The sequence below is a fragment of the Neomonachus schauinslandi genome, chromosome 5 (assembly GCF_002201575.2).
Source record: "Neomonachus schauinslandi chromosome 5, ASM220157v2, whole genome shotgun sequence".
NCBI classification, from domain to species: Eukaryota; Metazoa; Chordata; class Mammalia; order Carnivora; family Phocidae; genus Neomonachus; species Neomonachus schauinslandi.
In genome coordinates, this window is record NC_058407.1 from 98,259,415 (window position 1) to 98,275,988 (window position 16,574).

General features: G+C 41.9%; 1 protein-coding gene across 1 annotated transcript in view; it reads right to left on the reverse strand.

The window, feature by feature from the left end:
* Positions 1–2,654: 2,654 nt before the first annotated feature.
* NDUFA9 (NADH:ubiquinone oxidoreductase subunit A9) overlaps positions 2,655–16,574 on the reverse strand; it is a 35,809-nt gene continuing 21,889 nt past the window's right edge. The window contains exons 7-11 of the mRNA XM_044914954.1: positions 15,017–15,084; positions 13,513–13,589; positions 7,948–8,043; positions 5,571–5,637; positions 2,655–2,949 (exon numbers count right to left, since the gene is read on the reverse strand). Of these exons, the coding sequence (XP_044770889.1) occupies positions 2,779–2,949; positions 5,571–5,637; positions 7,948–8,043; positions 13,513–13,589; positions 15,017–15,084 (479 nt within the window). The 3' untranslated portion in view covers positions 2,655–2,778. The remainder of the gene's footprint in view (positions 2,950–5,570; positions 5,638–7,947; positions 8,044–13,512; positions 13,590–15,016; positions 15,085–16,574) is intronic.

Consider the following 16,574-nt stretch of genomic DNA (forward strand, 5'->3'; position numbering starts at 1 on the left):
AGATATAAGGGACATCTGGTATGGGTTTAAAATATGTTGCATTTTAATATATGTTAAGAAAAAAAAAAAGAAGATAGCAGGAGGGGAAGGATGAAGGGGGGGAAATCAGAGGGGGAGACAAACCATGAGAGACGATGGACTCTGAAAAACAAATTGAGGGTTCTAGAGGGGCGGGGGGTGGGAGGATGGGTTAGCCTGGTGACGGGTATTGAGGAGGGCACGTTCTGCATGGAGCACTGGGTGTTATGCACAAACAATGCATCATGGAACACTACATCTAAAACTAATGATGTAATGTATGGGGATTAACATAACAATAAAAAATTAAAATAAAAAAATAAAATACGTTGCATTTTGGGTTTTCCTTTTAAGATTTTAGAGAGCAAGTGAGCATGAGCAGGGGGTTGGGAGAGGGGAGGCAGAGAGAGAGGGAGAAGCAGGTTCCTCACTGATCAGGGAGCCTGACGTGGGGCTTGATCCCAGGACCCTGAGATCATGACCTGAGCCAAAGGCAGACACTTAACTGACTGAGCCACCCAGGCGTCCCTATGCTGCATTTTCTAAGAATGCAATTACTATAAACCTAGGAAGGATTATGTTTTGTTTTGTTCTGAACTTTACAAGAAGTTAGTTGTTCACTAAATACAGAAGCTGGTATCATGAACAGTGGCGGTGCTCACAGTATTTCAATGACCAACACAACCCCTCCCCTGCGATGTCAGGCCAGTTTACACCTGTGCCCATTGTGACCGCCCAGCGGAGGTGAGCAAGCAACAACTTCCTCATGCCTTCCATATGGCTGTGCACACATCAGTATACAGGAGTACATGTTGCTTTATTATGTACTACCTTTGTTTCTTGTTTGTATTAATACAACATTGTATTTTGATTGCATGTTATAGAAGTTATGATTTTCTTATCAGGATAATAAAGGATGCATTATAAAATATAAAAGGAGGTGTTGGCCATGACAGGAAAGAAAAACTACTGTGATTGAATCATGGTTTTTAGAGAAAGCAAGCATGTGGCACCATGAGTTATGATACAAATGAAAAACAGCACTGCCGGAACATGCAAATTCTGAGAGAAGATGCTGTACATTATAGAATTATGATTTCTTTTCAGATCACACCCACCCACATGTGTGCCTACCGGCTGGCTTGTGACCAACCTGGGTGTCACCCGAAATAAGTTATCTTCGCTGAAGACAAAAAGTAAAGCTGGATTTGGGCTCCTTTCCCTAGAACGTGATTCTCACATCTTACTGTGCAGAATAAACTGCCATGTTTAATAAAAATAAAATCGCTGAGTCTTTTTTCTAGAGATTCTGATTTAGTAGGCTTGGGTGGGCCTCAGCCACCTGAGTAATGGAAATGGCCCCACTCTGATACAGCATTTCCGCACATCGGTGCTTTTCCACTAATGTGCATACACATCTTCCAGGGCCCTTTTCTAAATGCAGATCCTGATCCAACAGGTAGGGCCTGGCATTCTGCATTTTTTTTTTTTTAAGATTTATTTGAGAGAGAGAGCATGAGCGGGGGGAGGGGGAGAGAAAGAGGGACAAATGGACTCCCCGCTGAGCACAGAGCCCAACTCGGGGCTCAATCCTAGGACCCTGAGATCATGACCTGAGCTGAAATCAAGAGTTGGAGGCCTGACGGAGCCACCCAGGTGCCCCTGGCATTCTGCATTTCCAACAAGCTCCAAGGTGATACGGATGCTGTTGGTCCATGACCATACCTGAACAGCACACTTCTGTCCATTCGGGGACATAAGATTCTGGAGCATGCAGACAGCACAGGTAGAGAACTCACCCTCCATATTCATGTTCCTTACTCTGTGAGGACGAGATGGACATTACCAGAACTGAACAGGCTCTCCCTGGACATTCCCACCCTACCGGATCAAGGGGCTGCACTGCAGTGGAATGCAGTGACCAACCTTGGGTCACCTCAAATGGCAGTGTGTCAGCTTCACCACAAACTACGGGAGTTTTTAATCATACTGCACTGAGGGACTTGCCCACACCATACCAACTGTTCATGTGGATCTTTGTTGTGATGTTAACAGCTTATATAAAATTTCTGATTCCTAAGCAGCGGTATTACTGAAGAGAGGCCGTGGCCCTGCCTCTGCACAGGAGAGAATCCACCCGCAACCACGGATCTGAAATCATCTAGATATTGTCCGGACAGCAGCGGGACAAAGGTCTCGGGGAGTTTGGACCCAAGCAGAGGACTGCAGAATTACTGCAAGTCGTTGGAGAACCCATGTCTACAGACAATGTTTCTACATGTACAAACTAGTTTTTTTGTAGATGTCATTAAGATAAATTTTTTTTAAATATCTTAAGTGTGAATAAAGTTCAGGCTAGTTATGGCACACTATGTATTTTCTCAATTAATGGATATTAAAAGACAATCCCATATCACTCGGGGTCATCACAATATTTGGACATTAAAAAGGGGTCCTTGTCTTCCAAAACATACGCCAGACATAGCCTGACATAGGAAAATTCAAATCCTTCAATATTTCAGAGAATAAATGATAAATATGTCATTATTAAATATGTATTTAAAGAAACTTTGTTCAAATTCTGAATGACTGAATTTCTCATTATTTAAATGAGGAAAGAAAAAGCTGCAGCCGAATTTAACCTCAGATGGTTTAATAGAGGGATCTTACTCACTATATACAGGATTCTCTAACGACAGTGGGCTGGTCCCAGCCGGGCAACCCAACCGACACGGAAACCCCGGGGCAGCGCAGGGGTCACTAAAAGTTGACCGTCTTGGCCGGCTTCACGTCTTCCATTTCGGACAACAGCCAGCGGTAAGTACGATGGCGCCGCAGCACCTCAATGGCCTTGAGCTCCAGGGGTGTGGCCTGAATTCCAAGGTCTTCCAAGCCAGGCAGGTGGGGCAACAGCATGTCCGTGATGTGAAGCTGTGGACACACAGAACCATGGAGAGCTCTGAGACCTGACCAAGAACACAAAGTGCCATCTCACCGAACCCTGAAACACTCAAGTTGGCCTGAGTCCCATCCCCAAGACTTGCCTCCAAAGGACACGTGGCTGCTTTTGATTCCTGCACCTCACTAAAAGTAGACCACAGAAAAAGAGTTTAAGGGAAGGAAAAAGGCAAGGTCACCAAATATCAGTGCAAACAGCTCTACCCACGAACACAGAACACTGGCTCCAGATGAGCCATTCCCCAGACTGAACCAGAATCAATCTGCAATGGAGAAGCACCAGTCACATTGTCAAGGTGGCTTCACAGGAGGTCCAGGAAGAAAATAAAACAGGGGCTAATGCAGAAGCAGCCCGTTCCCCAATTCTCCCTTGTGCACGGGCTTCCTGCTTCCATTCACACTGTTGAATTAAGGAGATAACTGGCATTTGTTCCTTGCTCATTAAGAGATAATCCATTAACCTTTATGCTCCTACTATACTTCATCTGGTTGATCGATGCTCACCAAGATCTAAAACAGCAAACCCATCTTGTTTGTAGAGGAGAATGAGCTGGAAGACTTCCACAATCCCAGACCATCCACAAGCACACGAAGAGAATCAATACGCATATAGAGCAACTCGCTCCTTCATCCTCCCCACCTGACAAGGTCTGCAATTTTGATCAGAGTGCTGTGAGGCAGCCTCCAAATCCAAAGCCCATTCGGCCTACTGTATCCACACCCACTCCATTATCAGTGTAAGAAGACACATTTGCACGTATTCAGACAGTCAGTTCTCCTGTCTGGTTTTTCATGAACGTAGAAGGGATATCTTGAAAACGGTCTCAGCTTTCCAGACACAGCCAGTCAGAGGGGAGGATCAGGCCTGCCCCATTCACATCTGCTCCCCGAGGACTACTTTCTCATCTTCTCTATGTTTTAACTTTTAGGTAACATTCAGAGGATCATTTGGCTATTCTTGCTGAGAAAAGGTCAATAGGTCTTCAAAGATAGAGACAATACAGAATTTTTATTTCATTTTGTGTTCTTCCTCGAAATACTTTTACCCGCAGTGTGGGAGACCAGCACGGGAGACAGCAAGACAGAAAGAGCCAGAGCTCTGGAACCCAACACACTGTAGAGGGACAAGACAGGCAGGCAGCCCAAGACTGGTCAAGAGAATGAGAAAGGAATAATCGACCTACTTGGATTAGGGTAGGCAGAGTGGACACCTTTCTTTAAGCCAAAAATGCTCAATATTATTGCATACACCTTCAGAATAAAAAGTTGAAAAACAAAACAAAACAAAGGGCCTGGAGAGGCAGGAGTAGTAAGATCTGACATATATTTTGAGGGTTGCCTGAATAATACCTGTTGATGGTCTACGGCTGTGCTGCCTAGTACAGTAGCCACTGGCCAAATGTAATTTTCATTTAAGTTTAATTAAAATTAAATAAACTTAAAATTTTATTTTTGCTGTTGCACTAGCCATATTTCAAATGTTCAACAGTCCTATGTTGCTAGTCGCTACATTTTTTTTTTTATTATGTTATGTTAATCACCATACATTACATCATTAGTCACTACATTTTGAACACTGTAGATTACAGAACATTTCCGTCACTGCAGAAAGTTATGCTGGACAATACTGGTTTAGACTGGTAAGAGAAAGGAGTAAATCAGGGGAGAATTCCTAGGTTTTTGGCTTGAGCAACAGAGAGAACAGTGATCTCATTAACATAAGATGAGAGAGGCCAGGAGAGAAGCAGGTTTGCAGTTCTATTTGTGGAGATGTTAAGTTTCAGGAAACTGTATTAGACCCAAATAGATATAAGAGTCTGCAGCTGGGGAAGGTGGGGGGCAATTCAAGGCTGGAGATAAAAATGCAGCTGTGAGCTCACAGATAGCAGCTGGGGCATGGGACGAGGGGAGGGTCGTTCAGAGAATGAGCAAAGATACAAAAGGGCTGAGGACAGAGCTTGTCAGTCCCCCAACATTTACAGATCAGGGAGAAGAGGGCAAACCAGGAAGGGAAACCAAAAAGCATGGCCGAGTGAGAGGAAGAAAAGCAAGGGAATACAGAGATGGCCAGAAAACAGACTGGCAAGTGAGGGTTCAGGGAAAGAAGGGGTGATCACAGGTAATCTGGAAAAGAGCAGCTTGTGGGGAGAAATGGGAATAAGAGCCTGAACGGAGTGGGTTAGAAAGACTGAGGTAAGCAACGGTTAACAGCAGGAATAGACAGCTCTTCTGAAGAGTTTGGACTCAAAAGGACCCAGAAACAGGATGGTGGCTAGAAGGGACAAAGGGGAAGGGAGGGTTTCACCTTTAAAAAAACGGAGCCCTGAAGGCATGTTTATGTGCCGTAGAGAATGATCCAGCAGAAAAGGAAAACAGACCACGTTGGAGAGAAACTAAGGCAGCACCCCCATAGCTGAAGCAGGCTGAGGCGGGGTGAGTTTCAGGGCCCAAGCCGCAGGGCTCGCCTCAGAAGGATAGTGGACAAGAGCATGCAAATAACCCAAGCCAGCAAGCGAACAAAAATCAATTCTAACTTATCCATCTCTAGCTCTCTGCCCCGTACCTGGCCAGGCAGATGTTCATCACATACTCACCCGCTCCACTTTATCCCTTGTTGTCCACGGCTCAAATGGACTCATTTCAAAGAGTCGTGCTAGCCATCTGGAAAAAGGCATAAATATAGCGCATGTGATAAGCGTCTCCATACCCAATACTCAAGCTAGCCTGCAAGAAGCATCAGGAGAAAGGCTGCATAGAGGCAGGAGCTCACTGATTGTTTTGTTTTTAAGAAAATAACCAATATCCTGGCACCACTACCTGTGAGGTTACCTTTCCTCTCAAGCTAACCCAGCCTGACTGCCCTCACTGATAGCAGCCGTGTTCTCCATGGAAGACACAACAAATCCGAACAACTGAAAATTAAAATAAAGCCATTACTACCAACAAAACAAAAAATATCTGACATTCAGAGAAGTCAGTGCCATCTAATCTAATTTAAACCTCAGACATTCAGATATGCTTCTGTTAAGAACGTGGGCCGAGCTGAGTAGTATTTAAGATGCAAACTGTAATCCTTAAAAGCAGGCGCCCCAAGGGAACCAAAAAAATTCAAAAGTAAGGAGAAGCCTAAGACGGATGATTCAAATCAGGAAGCAAACATAAAACCCAGGACAAGAGAGCCGCCTCCTTCAATTAATGCCATCTCTCCCCTCTTACTGAAAACAGGGTTTTCCTTATCTGCCACCAAGTTCCTGTTAAGTATCCTCGGGGCAGGGGGTTTCAGCCTGCATCCAGGGTACCCTAGGAATTCCTCAGGGCCCCCACAGAGCACTGGGGGCAAAGGCTGGGAGTACGTGCTCTGAGGATCGCCCCTCACTACAGCTAGAGCAGCTCTGCTTCTATCTGATTTACCTAGTAGGTCTCCAGGGGGTTACTGAATGCGGGGTTCCACAGCTTTCCAAAAACTTAAAAACATCACTCCAATGTGCATAAAAAAATGAAAAAGGAAGCTGAAGATGGGTCAAAATTTCTCTGGGAACAAAGTCTCAGATTCCAGACAACCTGTCCCGATGGCACTTTACTGGGCTATTATAGCGTAATTAAAACACCCCCCACAAACCTCCAACTCTCTGTGCTCTGGCTGTGTGTTAACAGAGGACCTCCGCTGTCCATTTCCGTGCCCTCGGTGGGCCACTCCGTTTGCATATGGCAACTCCACTATGCAGTAACTCTCAATTCCATGCACAGCCAAGGAAGCAGCTCCCAGCGGTCTGGCTGCACCAAAGCCGCTATCAGAATGACCTCACTACCGACTCCAGTGGATACTTTTAAGTCCTTCACCTTATCTGACTTTTCTGTAGCCTTTTATTCCACAAATACTGACAGAGTACCTACTGTGTGCCAAGCACTGTCCCAGGTGCGGGAGGTACAGAAGTGAACAAACAGCCTCGCTTCCCTTCTTGAAACAGTCATTTCCTCCCTAAAACACCCCCTAACCCCTTGATATCTAGGCTTCCAAATGCTCCACTTTTTTCACTTACATGTCTGATGACTCACTTTGCTTTTCTTGATAAATTTCCCTGACTCTGCAGGTCCTTTAAACGGAGGTATTCCTCGTGCTTGGCCCCCAACCCTCCTCCTTCACATATACTTCATGCTCTTCCCTAACCTACGTCAGTCACGGAGTAAGTAAGAATGAAGTAGACGGCTTGAAAAACAGAACACCCCCAATAAATAGTATCATCACACTGCATTCTGCCTATTTTTCTGACATGTGTGTTAGATCACAAGCTTTCTAAGGGTTTCGTATAATATCTTGAGACCCTAGTGCCTTGCCTCATAGTAGGCATTCAAGAAATATTTGTTGAATGAATGCAGGAGTGAAGTGCCATGTTGGTTTATAAGTCAATCCCTGGCAAACTGGATGTGAAGGTCTCCCTGACCAGACCACTAGTATGTGACATGATCATTCTGAGATTCTAAACCTGCAAAGGGAAGAAGTGAATCAAGAGGCAGGACAAGAAGAAGATAAGGCAACCACAAGGTCAAGTCTGAATCAACCCAGCTCCTTTCCCCAATTATATGATCAGACTGGTTTAATAAAGAAGGATCCTTTCCCACGTCTGGGTGAGTGATTTAGGGAAATCTGATTGCTCCTTCATACAACCTGCCGAGCAAGACACTTCTCCAAATTAAAACTCCGTGGTTTCTAATGAGAGAATCTGAAGAACTGCAGATTTAACCTCTCAACACATGTTGTTTTTCTCATCCACACTAATCCACATTTCCCTTTCTTAGACACCTCTGGTTCTGTCCTAGACTAACATCAAGACATCAGGAGCACCTCCTAGTTAAGAGATAGAGGCTCTACTATAACGAACATACTCCGTATAACCCTAAATGACAGCATTACAAACAAATGTATGGAGTTAGCTCTACTTTAGAAGGCATAAAAAGAAACACTTTACTTACCGATAGGCAAAATGCGGCAAAGGGTACGGCAGGAAGGGTCTGTGAGCCACAGCAAAGACATACTGCACCAGGTCAAAAAGGACGTGCTGACTGGGCCTACAAAAAGAAAACTTACAGTTCTCCAAATTATTGGCTCCTTACAGATTTTCTTTTCAAATTTAACAAAATAACATTTTCCTTATGAAAGAGGAAACACATATGCACTGCAGTAAATACAGACTGGCACAAAGAAAACTCACCCATAATCCCATCAAAAAAAAAGTTAATATATTTAATGTAGCCTTCTCATCCCCTTACATATACACATTTTTTTGCTTTTATAAATATAAGATTACATAGGTCATCCTATTCTGTAATGTCTTTCATTTAACATTAAGTCCCAATCACCTTTCTATGTCACTCAATATTCTAGCGCATATTTAATGATCACATAAATTGCACTGCATGTAATCATAACTATTTGATAAATTCCCAACTTGGGGGATATGGAAGCTATTAAAACATATTTTTCCTTTATAAGATAATGCTTTAATGAACATTCTTACAGTAAACATTTATACTTATCCATAAGTGTGTATTTATAATGTATTCTAGAAGTGGAACTGGCTCAGAGTATGCTTAGAAATTTTAAGGCTTTTATTGAATACTTCCATACTGCCTTCCAAAAAGGTCCTATCAATTCACATAAAATGCTAGCAGCCCCCTCACCAAAAATGAGTTTAGTCATAAAACTGTGCCAATCTGTTAGGTAAAAAAGGTACCCCAACATTCTGATTTGCATTACTTTAATGATAGAGATTTATTTATTTTTCTTTATACAGTTTTACCTACTACCTACATACACTTCTTTCTTTTCTCTTTCCTCCTGAAGTCCCGTCTATAAAGAATGATTTGTAAGAATTCTTTATATATACATATATATGTGTGTGTGTGTGTATATGTATTTAGAGAGAGAGAGAGAGTAAGAGAGTGAGAGAGAAAGCGCGCATGCATGAGGAGGAGAGGGAGAGGCAGACTCCCCACCAAGCAGGGAGCCTGATGTGGGGCTCAATCCCAGGACCCTGGGACCACAACCGAAGGCAGACACTCAACCGACTTGAGCTGAAAGCAGATGCTCAACTGACTGAGCCACCCAGGTGCCCCAGAATTCTTTATATTTTAATGATATAGTTGGAAATATTTTTTACTGTTTGTATTTCACTTTTTAATGTTTAACTGTTTTGTGGCATACACAAGTTTAAACATTTCACTTAAGCAAAAGTTCGGATTTATTTTATGGTTTGATTTTATATTTAGAAAATCCCTCTACAGTAACAAGTGACATAAATTCCCACATATTTTTTCTTTTTATTTTAAAGGATTTTATTTATTTATTTGAGAGAGAGCACGAGACGGGGAGGGTCAGAGGGAGAAGCAGACTCCCCGCTGGTTGGGGAGCCTGATGTGGGGCTCGATCTGGGACTCCGGGATCATGACCTGAGCCGAAGCAGACGCTTAACCAACTTGAGCCACCCAGGCGCACCCTGACTTATTTTTTCTAATGCTTTGGGGTTCTTTAATCCATAACATACTTTCCTTCTGCAAAGTACTTTTGTATTGATATAAGGTAAAGGTATAAGACCATTTACTGAACCATCTATCCTGTCCCCATATTTTGAAATGTCACATACTGTGCTCACTTCAGCAGCACATATACTAAAATTGAAATGTCACATACTATATATTCTTACATATATTTGAGACTGCTTCTGGACTTTCTATCCCACAGATCTGAATAATTTTGTACTGGTACAACCTAGCTTTAGTAATTATTATTGCTTATAATACATTTTAATATCTCTTCTCCCGTTTGCCTAGTCCCCTTTGCCTCAGAAAGCCTGTGAGAGCTCAAGAGTTGAATGAACATAATTGAGAAACTCCTCATTCTGACATTTTAACAAACAAAAACAAAAAACATGAAAATGTCAGCAAGGGGAACTACCAGACAAAGGCCTCAAGTAGCTTCCTTCAAGTTCCAGAAGGATGTGTAAGGATCACTGCAGGGCATACAAGCTATGCCAAAGAACAATTTGTAATCTTCACAATGACAAGCAATACTGGTATCATGGGTAAACTAATTATAAGTAATATACTTGCTCTTCAGCTGCTCTGAAGCACTTTGTGTTCCATTAACTGTGACTCAAGGACCGGTTTAAGTGCCTCTGCTCACAGAGAAAGGCACACTGAAGCCTGTGTCTTTCCCAGCTTAGGTTTCATGGTTCAGCATCGTAGTCATTCCTTTGCAAAGAGCCTCAGCAAAACCTTGTCCCTCAGCCACCTCTCCACTATACTAGCGTAGCCAAGTCCCTCCTCTGGCTTATGCAAGTATCTGCCTTCTTTGTGCCAGAACCCCAGCAAGACAGAGCTGGAGAGAAAATACAACTGGGCTACCTGGCCTCACCTATATTTCTGATCACTAACTTCAAATGGAAGACTCCGTTCTGCTTTGCTACCCTACTATGCTCTCCCAAGAGGTGTTCTTCTGTGCTCCCAGGGAATACTTCCTATCTTCTCCTCGGTCCTCAAGGTTTCCATATACCTCTCTGACCCACCCCACCCTGCCTTTTAGCTTATGATCTCCCCACTCGTCATCATTTTCTTAATGGTGCCTTGTGAAGTACGGAAGTTTTCCATTTTGGCGGTGTCTAATTTATCAGTTTTTCCTTTTATGAAGTATGCTGTTGATATCACATCTAAAAAAATCTCTGCCTGGGGCACCTGGTGGCTCAGATGGGTAAGCGTCCAACTCATGGTTTTGGTTCTGGTCATGTCTCCGGGTTGTGAGATCAAGCCCCGTGTCCAACTCCACACTCAATGCCAAGTCTGCTTGAGAGTCTTCCACCCTCCCTCTCCCTCCCCCTCTGCTCCTCCCCCCACTCACACTCCCTCTAAAATAAATAAATAAAAAATAAATATCTTAAAAAAAAAAAAATCTCTGCTTAGCCCAAGGTCTAGAAGATTATTTTTCTTCCAAAGTTTTATAGTGTTAACTCTTACATTTAGGTCTCTAATATGTTTTGAGTTAATATTTTCATGTATTGTGTGAAGTTAAGGGCGTATGTTCAATTTTTTGCACGTGGATTTCCCAGGACCGTTTGTGGAAAAGATTATTCTTTCCCCATGAAGTGTCACAGCACTTTTGTCAAAAATCAATCATCCATAAACAGAAAGGTTGATTTCTAGACTATCAATTCTGTTTATTCATCTATATTCTATTCTAATGCCAGTATCACAGTCTTTATAACTGTGGTTTTAGAGTACATTTTGGAATTAGGAAATTTAAGTGCTCCAACTTTAGTCTTGTCAAAATGGTTTTGGCTACTGTGGATCTTTGCATTTCCCTATAAATTTAGAATTAATTTGTCAATTTTTGCAAAAAAAAACAGAAAACCTGCTGGACTATAAATAGGATTGGGTTGCATAAATAGATGAATTTGTGGAAAACTGCCATTTTAACAATATTGGCTCTTTCAGTCCATGACCAGGAGATGTCTGTTTACTTAACTTTTCTTTAATTTCCCTCAGCAGTGTTCTGCAAGTTTCTAGATACAGGTCTTGTATTTGTTAAATTTATACCTAAGTACTGTATTCTTTTGATGCTATTGTGAATAAAATTATTTTCTTAATTTTATTTTCAGATTGTTCATTTGCGAATATATGGAAACTGAGTTTTATATATCGATCCTGTACCTGTGACCTTGTTGACTTTATTAGTTCTCATAGTTTTATGTACATGTGTGTCTATCAAGAGATATTTAATGAATGAATGATAGAATGGACCAACTATAGTTAATAACCATAGTTAATAACTATGAAAAAACTAGAAGCAAAATTAAGGTCTTATGCTTTTGCCTTCACCTCAAAGTGTCTGAGAAATAAGCAAAGTTTTCCCCTGGGCTAAAGAGACAAAAAGAGAAACGCAGGGGGCGCATGGATGGCTCAGTCGTTAAGCGTCTGCCTTCGGGTCAGGTCATGATCCCAGGGTCCTGGAATCGAGCCCTGCATCGGGCTCCCTGCTCATCGGGAAGCCTGCTTCTCCCCTTCCCACTCCCCCTGCTTGTGTTCCCTCTCTCACTGTGTCTCTCTCTGTCAAATAAATAAATAAAATCTTTAAAAAAAAAAAAAAGAGAGAAACGCAGGTGCCTATCTAGAGTTCGCACACACAAAATGGGTACACTGCCATGCCTACCACTTCCTTTCCCACCAACATGCCAAACAAGTATGGCGCACTGCAGCTCAGCAAAGAGACTGGAAGGGGCTGGGCAAAGGTAAAGAGGGAAATGGCTAACTCCTCCCAGAGTTATTTCCAGCAAGTAGTAAGCAAAATCTGTAAAGCCATTTCTATTCTTCTTCTCTTCAGAATCCTAGTGTAACTACCGTTTGACTAGAGTCAGAGGTCTTTGAGTCTAGTGATTTATGGACCCAGAGCTGAACACACTTTTTGTGACTAATTCTCCTGGAGTATATAACTCTGTGCTAACACAGTGAACTAGGAACTCAAGAGAGGGGCACATATCTTGCAGCCGCTAGATATAGAAACACAATATGATTTTTTACACTGACAAAAATTTTACTTAAACTAAGCCTATAACAATAGTGAAAAACATAACAATGTATGAATTCATAATCCTGGGAATATATACTATGTTTCCTGGCTTAAAAAGAAAAGTGTCTTTTCTCTGGAAGCAAATATTTCTTAGGAATTAAGCTATCACTTAGTTGTTCAATCAGATTCTCACCTTTCATGGAACATCAGGTGTCATTAGTTTTGCTTCATAGAATGACAGGGTTCTAGGCCAATTATTAGGTGATTTGGTACCTATCAATCTGGTGGACTGAGTCTTAATTTTTTCGTTTTAGTTAAGTCAGAAAAAAGGTCCTAAATCCAGCTGTGACAGGATTTAATAAAATCAGGTAAGTCACACAGCTTAACTGTGCCCCATCTGTCCTAAGAGCAAAGAGAGCATATCATAAATGATCAGTCTTGTACAGCACAAGCAACCGTACCCTAAACCATCCATCTCCAACCTTTTGGGGGCATTGCAATACTCTATCAAAAGCAATTTAATTTTGCAACTGTACTTATTCCCTAGAAGTATTCTGGTTGTGTTTCTGAATCTATAGTAACATGCTTTATATGTTAAAACATCACTGGAGTAGTACAAAAGCATCCTTGGTGATCACTGGACTAAGTATATGTAATAGTCTAGGGCAACTGGTTCTCCCAGACTTTGGTGACAGAAAAATCACTTATTAAAGCAGATTCCCAGTTCACTCAAAATTCTGATTTAATAGAACCATTGAGAAGATTCTGACAATAGCGGCCTTTGGACAGCTCTTTGAGACACACTGACCTCAGGGCTAAGGGAATAAAATTTCTGGAATAAATACAGTTGAAGAAAAACACTAAAAATGCAACAAATAAATCTGTAGTGACATGTTTAAAAGTTATTGTTCTTGTAAATCATTAAAATTTGTTCATTTTAACAGGTAGCACAATTTTAAAGTCAAACTCTAGTCACCTACCCAACGAAGGCAAAAGATTTCCCTCTGGAATCTGGATCCTTAATTGCATTAACAATTCCTTTTGATACATCTACAACCTGTAAGAAATCGTAACACGTGTTTAAATAATTGTTGAAAGAGAAAAACAGAGGGATGGGGAAATGGAGGGTGAGAGGGAGGGAGGGAGGAAGGAAAGCAGGCCACATCAATCACAACCAAAAAATAAAAAAAATTTTAAAAATAAGTTCAAATAATGGCATTGTCCTTTTTTTTTTTTTTTAAGATTTTATTTATTTATTTGACATAGAGAGAGAGAGAGAGAACAAGTAGGCAGAGAGGCAGGCAGAGGGAGAGGGAGAAGCAGGCTCCCCGCTGAGCAGGGAGCCCGATGCAAGGCTCGATCTCAGGACCCTGGGATCATGACCTGAGCCGAAGGCAGTCGCTTAACCGGCTGAGCCACCCAGGTGCTCCCTGGCATTGTCCTTTTTGAGAAAGCTCCTTAAAGAACCCACTCCTCAAGGGCTCAAATGGTCTACATATTGGAAGGTTCACCTAAATATTTTTTCTAGTCAGAACATGTTCACACTCAGACAGCTGCTGAGGTCTTCTGATTGGACTCTGCTCACTATCTCTGCAATCTCACCCCTTATCATTCGTCCTAACGCTGTTACCATGCCGCACAAATTAGTAGGCGGAATCCTATGGAACTGCCAATATCCTACCATTTTGACTTTCCCAAATAATAATCTTCTATGATTTCAGACCCCATGGTTTTCAATCGGGGGTGATTCTGGCTTCTCCTGGAAGGCCCTTTTGGCAAAATGCCTGGAGAGGTTTGTAGTTGTCACAACTGGGGAGGTAGTGCTACTGCCATCTGGTGGCCGGCGGCCAGGACTGCTGCTGAACAGTCTACTGCAACAGCCCCTCCAACAAAGAATTATCCGGCCCAAAATGTCAACAGTGCCACAGGTGAGAAACCCTGTTTTCAACATAATATGGAACCCAACATGCTCTTACCTCTGGACCCCTGTACACACTGTTCCTTCTGCTTGGAATGCTCTTCCCCAAACACCTTCATCTGACTTACTGCTAGCCATCTTTAAGGTCTTACCTTCAATGCCGTTTCCTGTGGGAGGCTATCCCTGAACCTCAAGCCTGGATTCAGTGTCCCTCTGCTGTATTACATAAATCCTCTCCCTATCACAGCACTTACCACACTGCATGACAACTGCTTTGCTAGCCTGCCTCTGACTGAGGCCAACGTGAGGAGAGCAATCTGTGTCTACTTCATATCTCTATATTCCCAGTGATGTGTACAGTGTGCCTAGCACATTCAATCTATTTTTCTTAAGTGAGCAAACAAGTGAACACACAGAGAACACATGTACCTCTTAGGTAAACTGAGAGGCAAGCAGTTGGAGCAAGTTGAAAAGAAAAAATGATGGAGTTACAGGATTAGGATAAAACCAGAAAACTGATCACCTGCCTCTGAATCCGACAAAGCCCCTTCATCCGGGGTACTTACGTATACTGGTTGCTTCACTGTCTTCTTGCCCAAGGAAATAAGAGGTACACCACCAAACCAGCGAGTATCTGACAGAAGAAAGAGAAGTATGCTTTAGAAGGCCTCGACTACTAGAAGCCTCACCAATCTCCATATGCTCCAGGTTAGCAGAATCATTTTGCATAACTGAAATAATGGAATAAATGTAGCTGACATTGAGGAAGCTAATGGGCAGCCACTTGTTTGTCAGATAACAAACACGGAAAGTAAAAAGGCCAAATTTTTAAGGACGTGGAGAGCAAGGGAAAATGGTCAAATGGCTTGGCGACTTGGTGCATGGCCACTCCCAAGATGGGAAAATCACTGCACCCCATTCTAAGGAGGAACATAGGAATCAGTAGATCAGCAACACAACATGGGTAACTCAGAAAAGACCACTCTGGTAAAAAATGGAAATTTAGGATATGATGAATGCATTACCACAAATATGTGGGAAATGAAAAGATTATTTAATACATGGTGCTGAGACAATCATTTTACTAAAATGAGAAAAAAAGAGAGGAAGGGAGGGAGAAAAGGCTCATATCTCACCATAAACCAAAGCAAATCCCAAGTGGATTGAATGTAAAGGTTAAAAAAAAAGCCTTACAAAAAAACTTTTAAAGTAGACATTATTTATAAGAGCATCAAAAAGAATAAAGCACTCAGGAATAAATGTAACCAAATTGGCTAAAGACTTGCACATTGAAAACTGTAAAACACAGCAGAAATAAAACTTTTTAATGATTTATTTATTTGAGAGAGAGTAAGAAAGAGAGTGGGGAGAGAGGCAGAGAGAGAGGGGGAGAGAGAATGTCAAGCAGACTGCAAGCTGAGGGCAGAGCCTGACGTGGGCTTTATCCCACGACCCTGAGATCATAACCTGAGGCAAAACCAAGAGTTGGATGCTTAACCAACTGAGCCACCCAGGCGCCCCACTGAAAGAAATTTAATAAGCCACAAATAAATAGAAATACATCTCATGTTCATGGTGGAAGACAACACTGTTAATATGTCAAACCACCCAAAGAAATCTACAGGTAATGCAATCCCTATCAAAATCCCAATGGTATATTCTGCAGAAGTATAGAAAGCTCCATCTTAAAATTCATATGGAATCTTCAGGGACCCCAAATAGCCAAAACTATTTTGAGAAAGAAAAACAAAGTTAGATCATATGGGAGATTTCAAAACTTACTACAAAGCTACAGTAATCAAGATCCAAACTGTGGCATAAAGATAGACATATAAACCAGTGGAATAGAATAGAGAGAAATAACTTTTGTATGTATGGTTAAATGATTTTTTTGACATAGTGCCAAGACCATTCAATGGGAAAATGACAGTGTTTTCAATGACATCAGTTTCAATGATGCTGGGAGAACTGAATATCCATATATAAAAGAATAAAGTTGGACCTCTACCTTACACCATATACAAAAATTAACTCAAAATGGATCAAAGACTTAAACATAACAGCTACAACTACAAAATCCTTATAAGAAAATATGGGGGAAAGTTTCATGACACTGGATTTAGC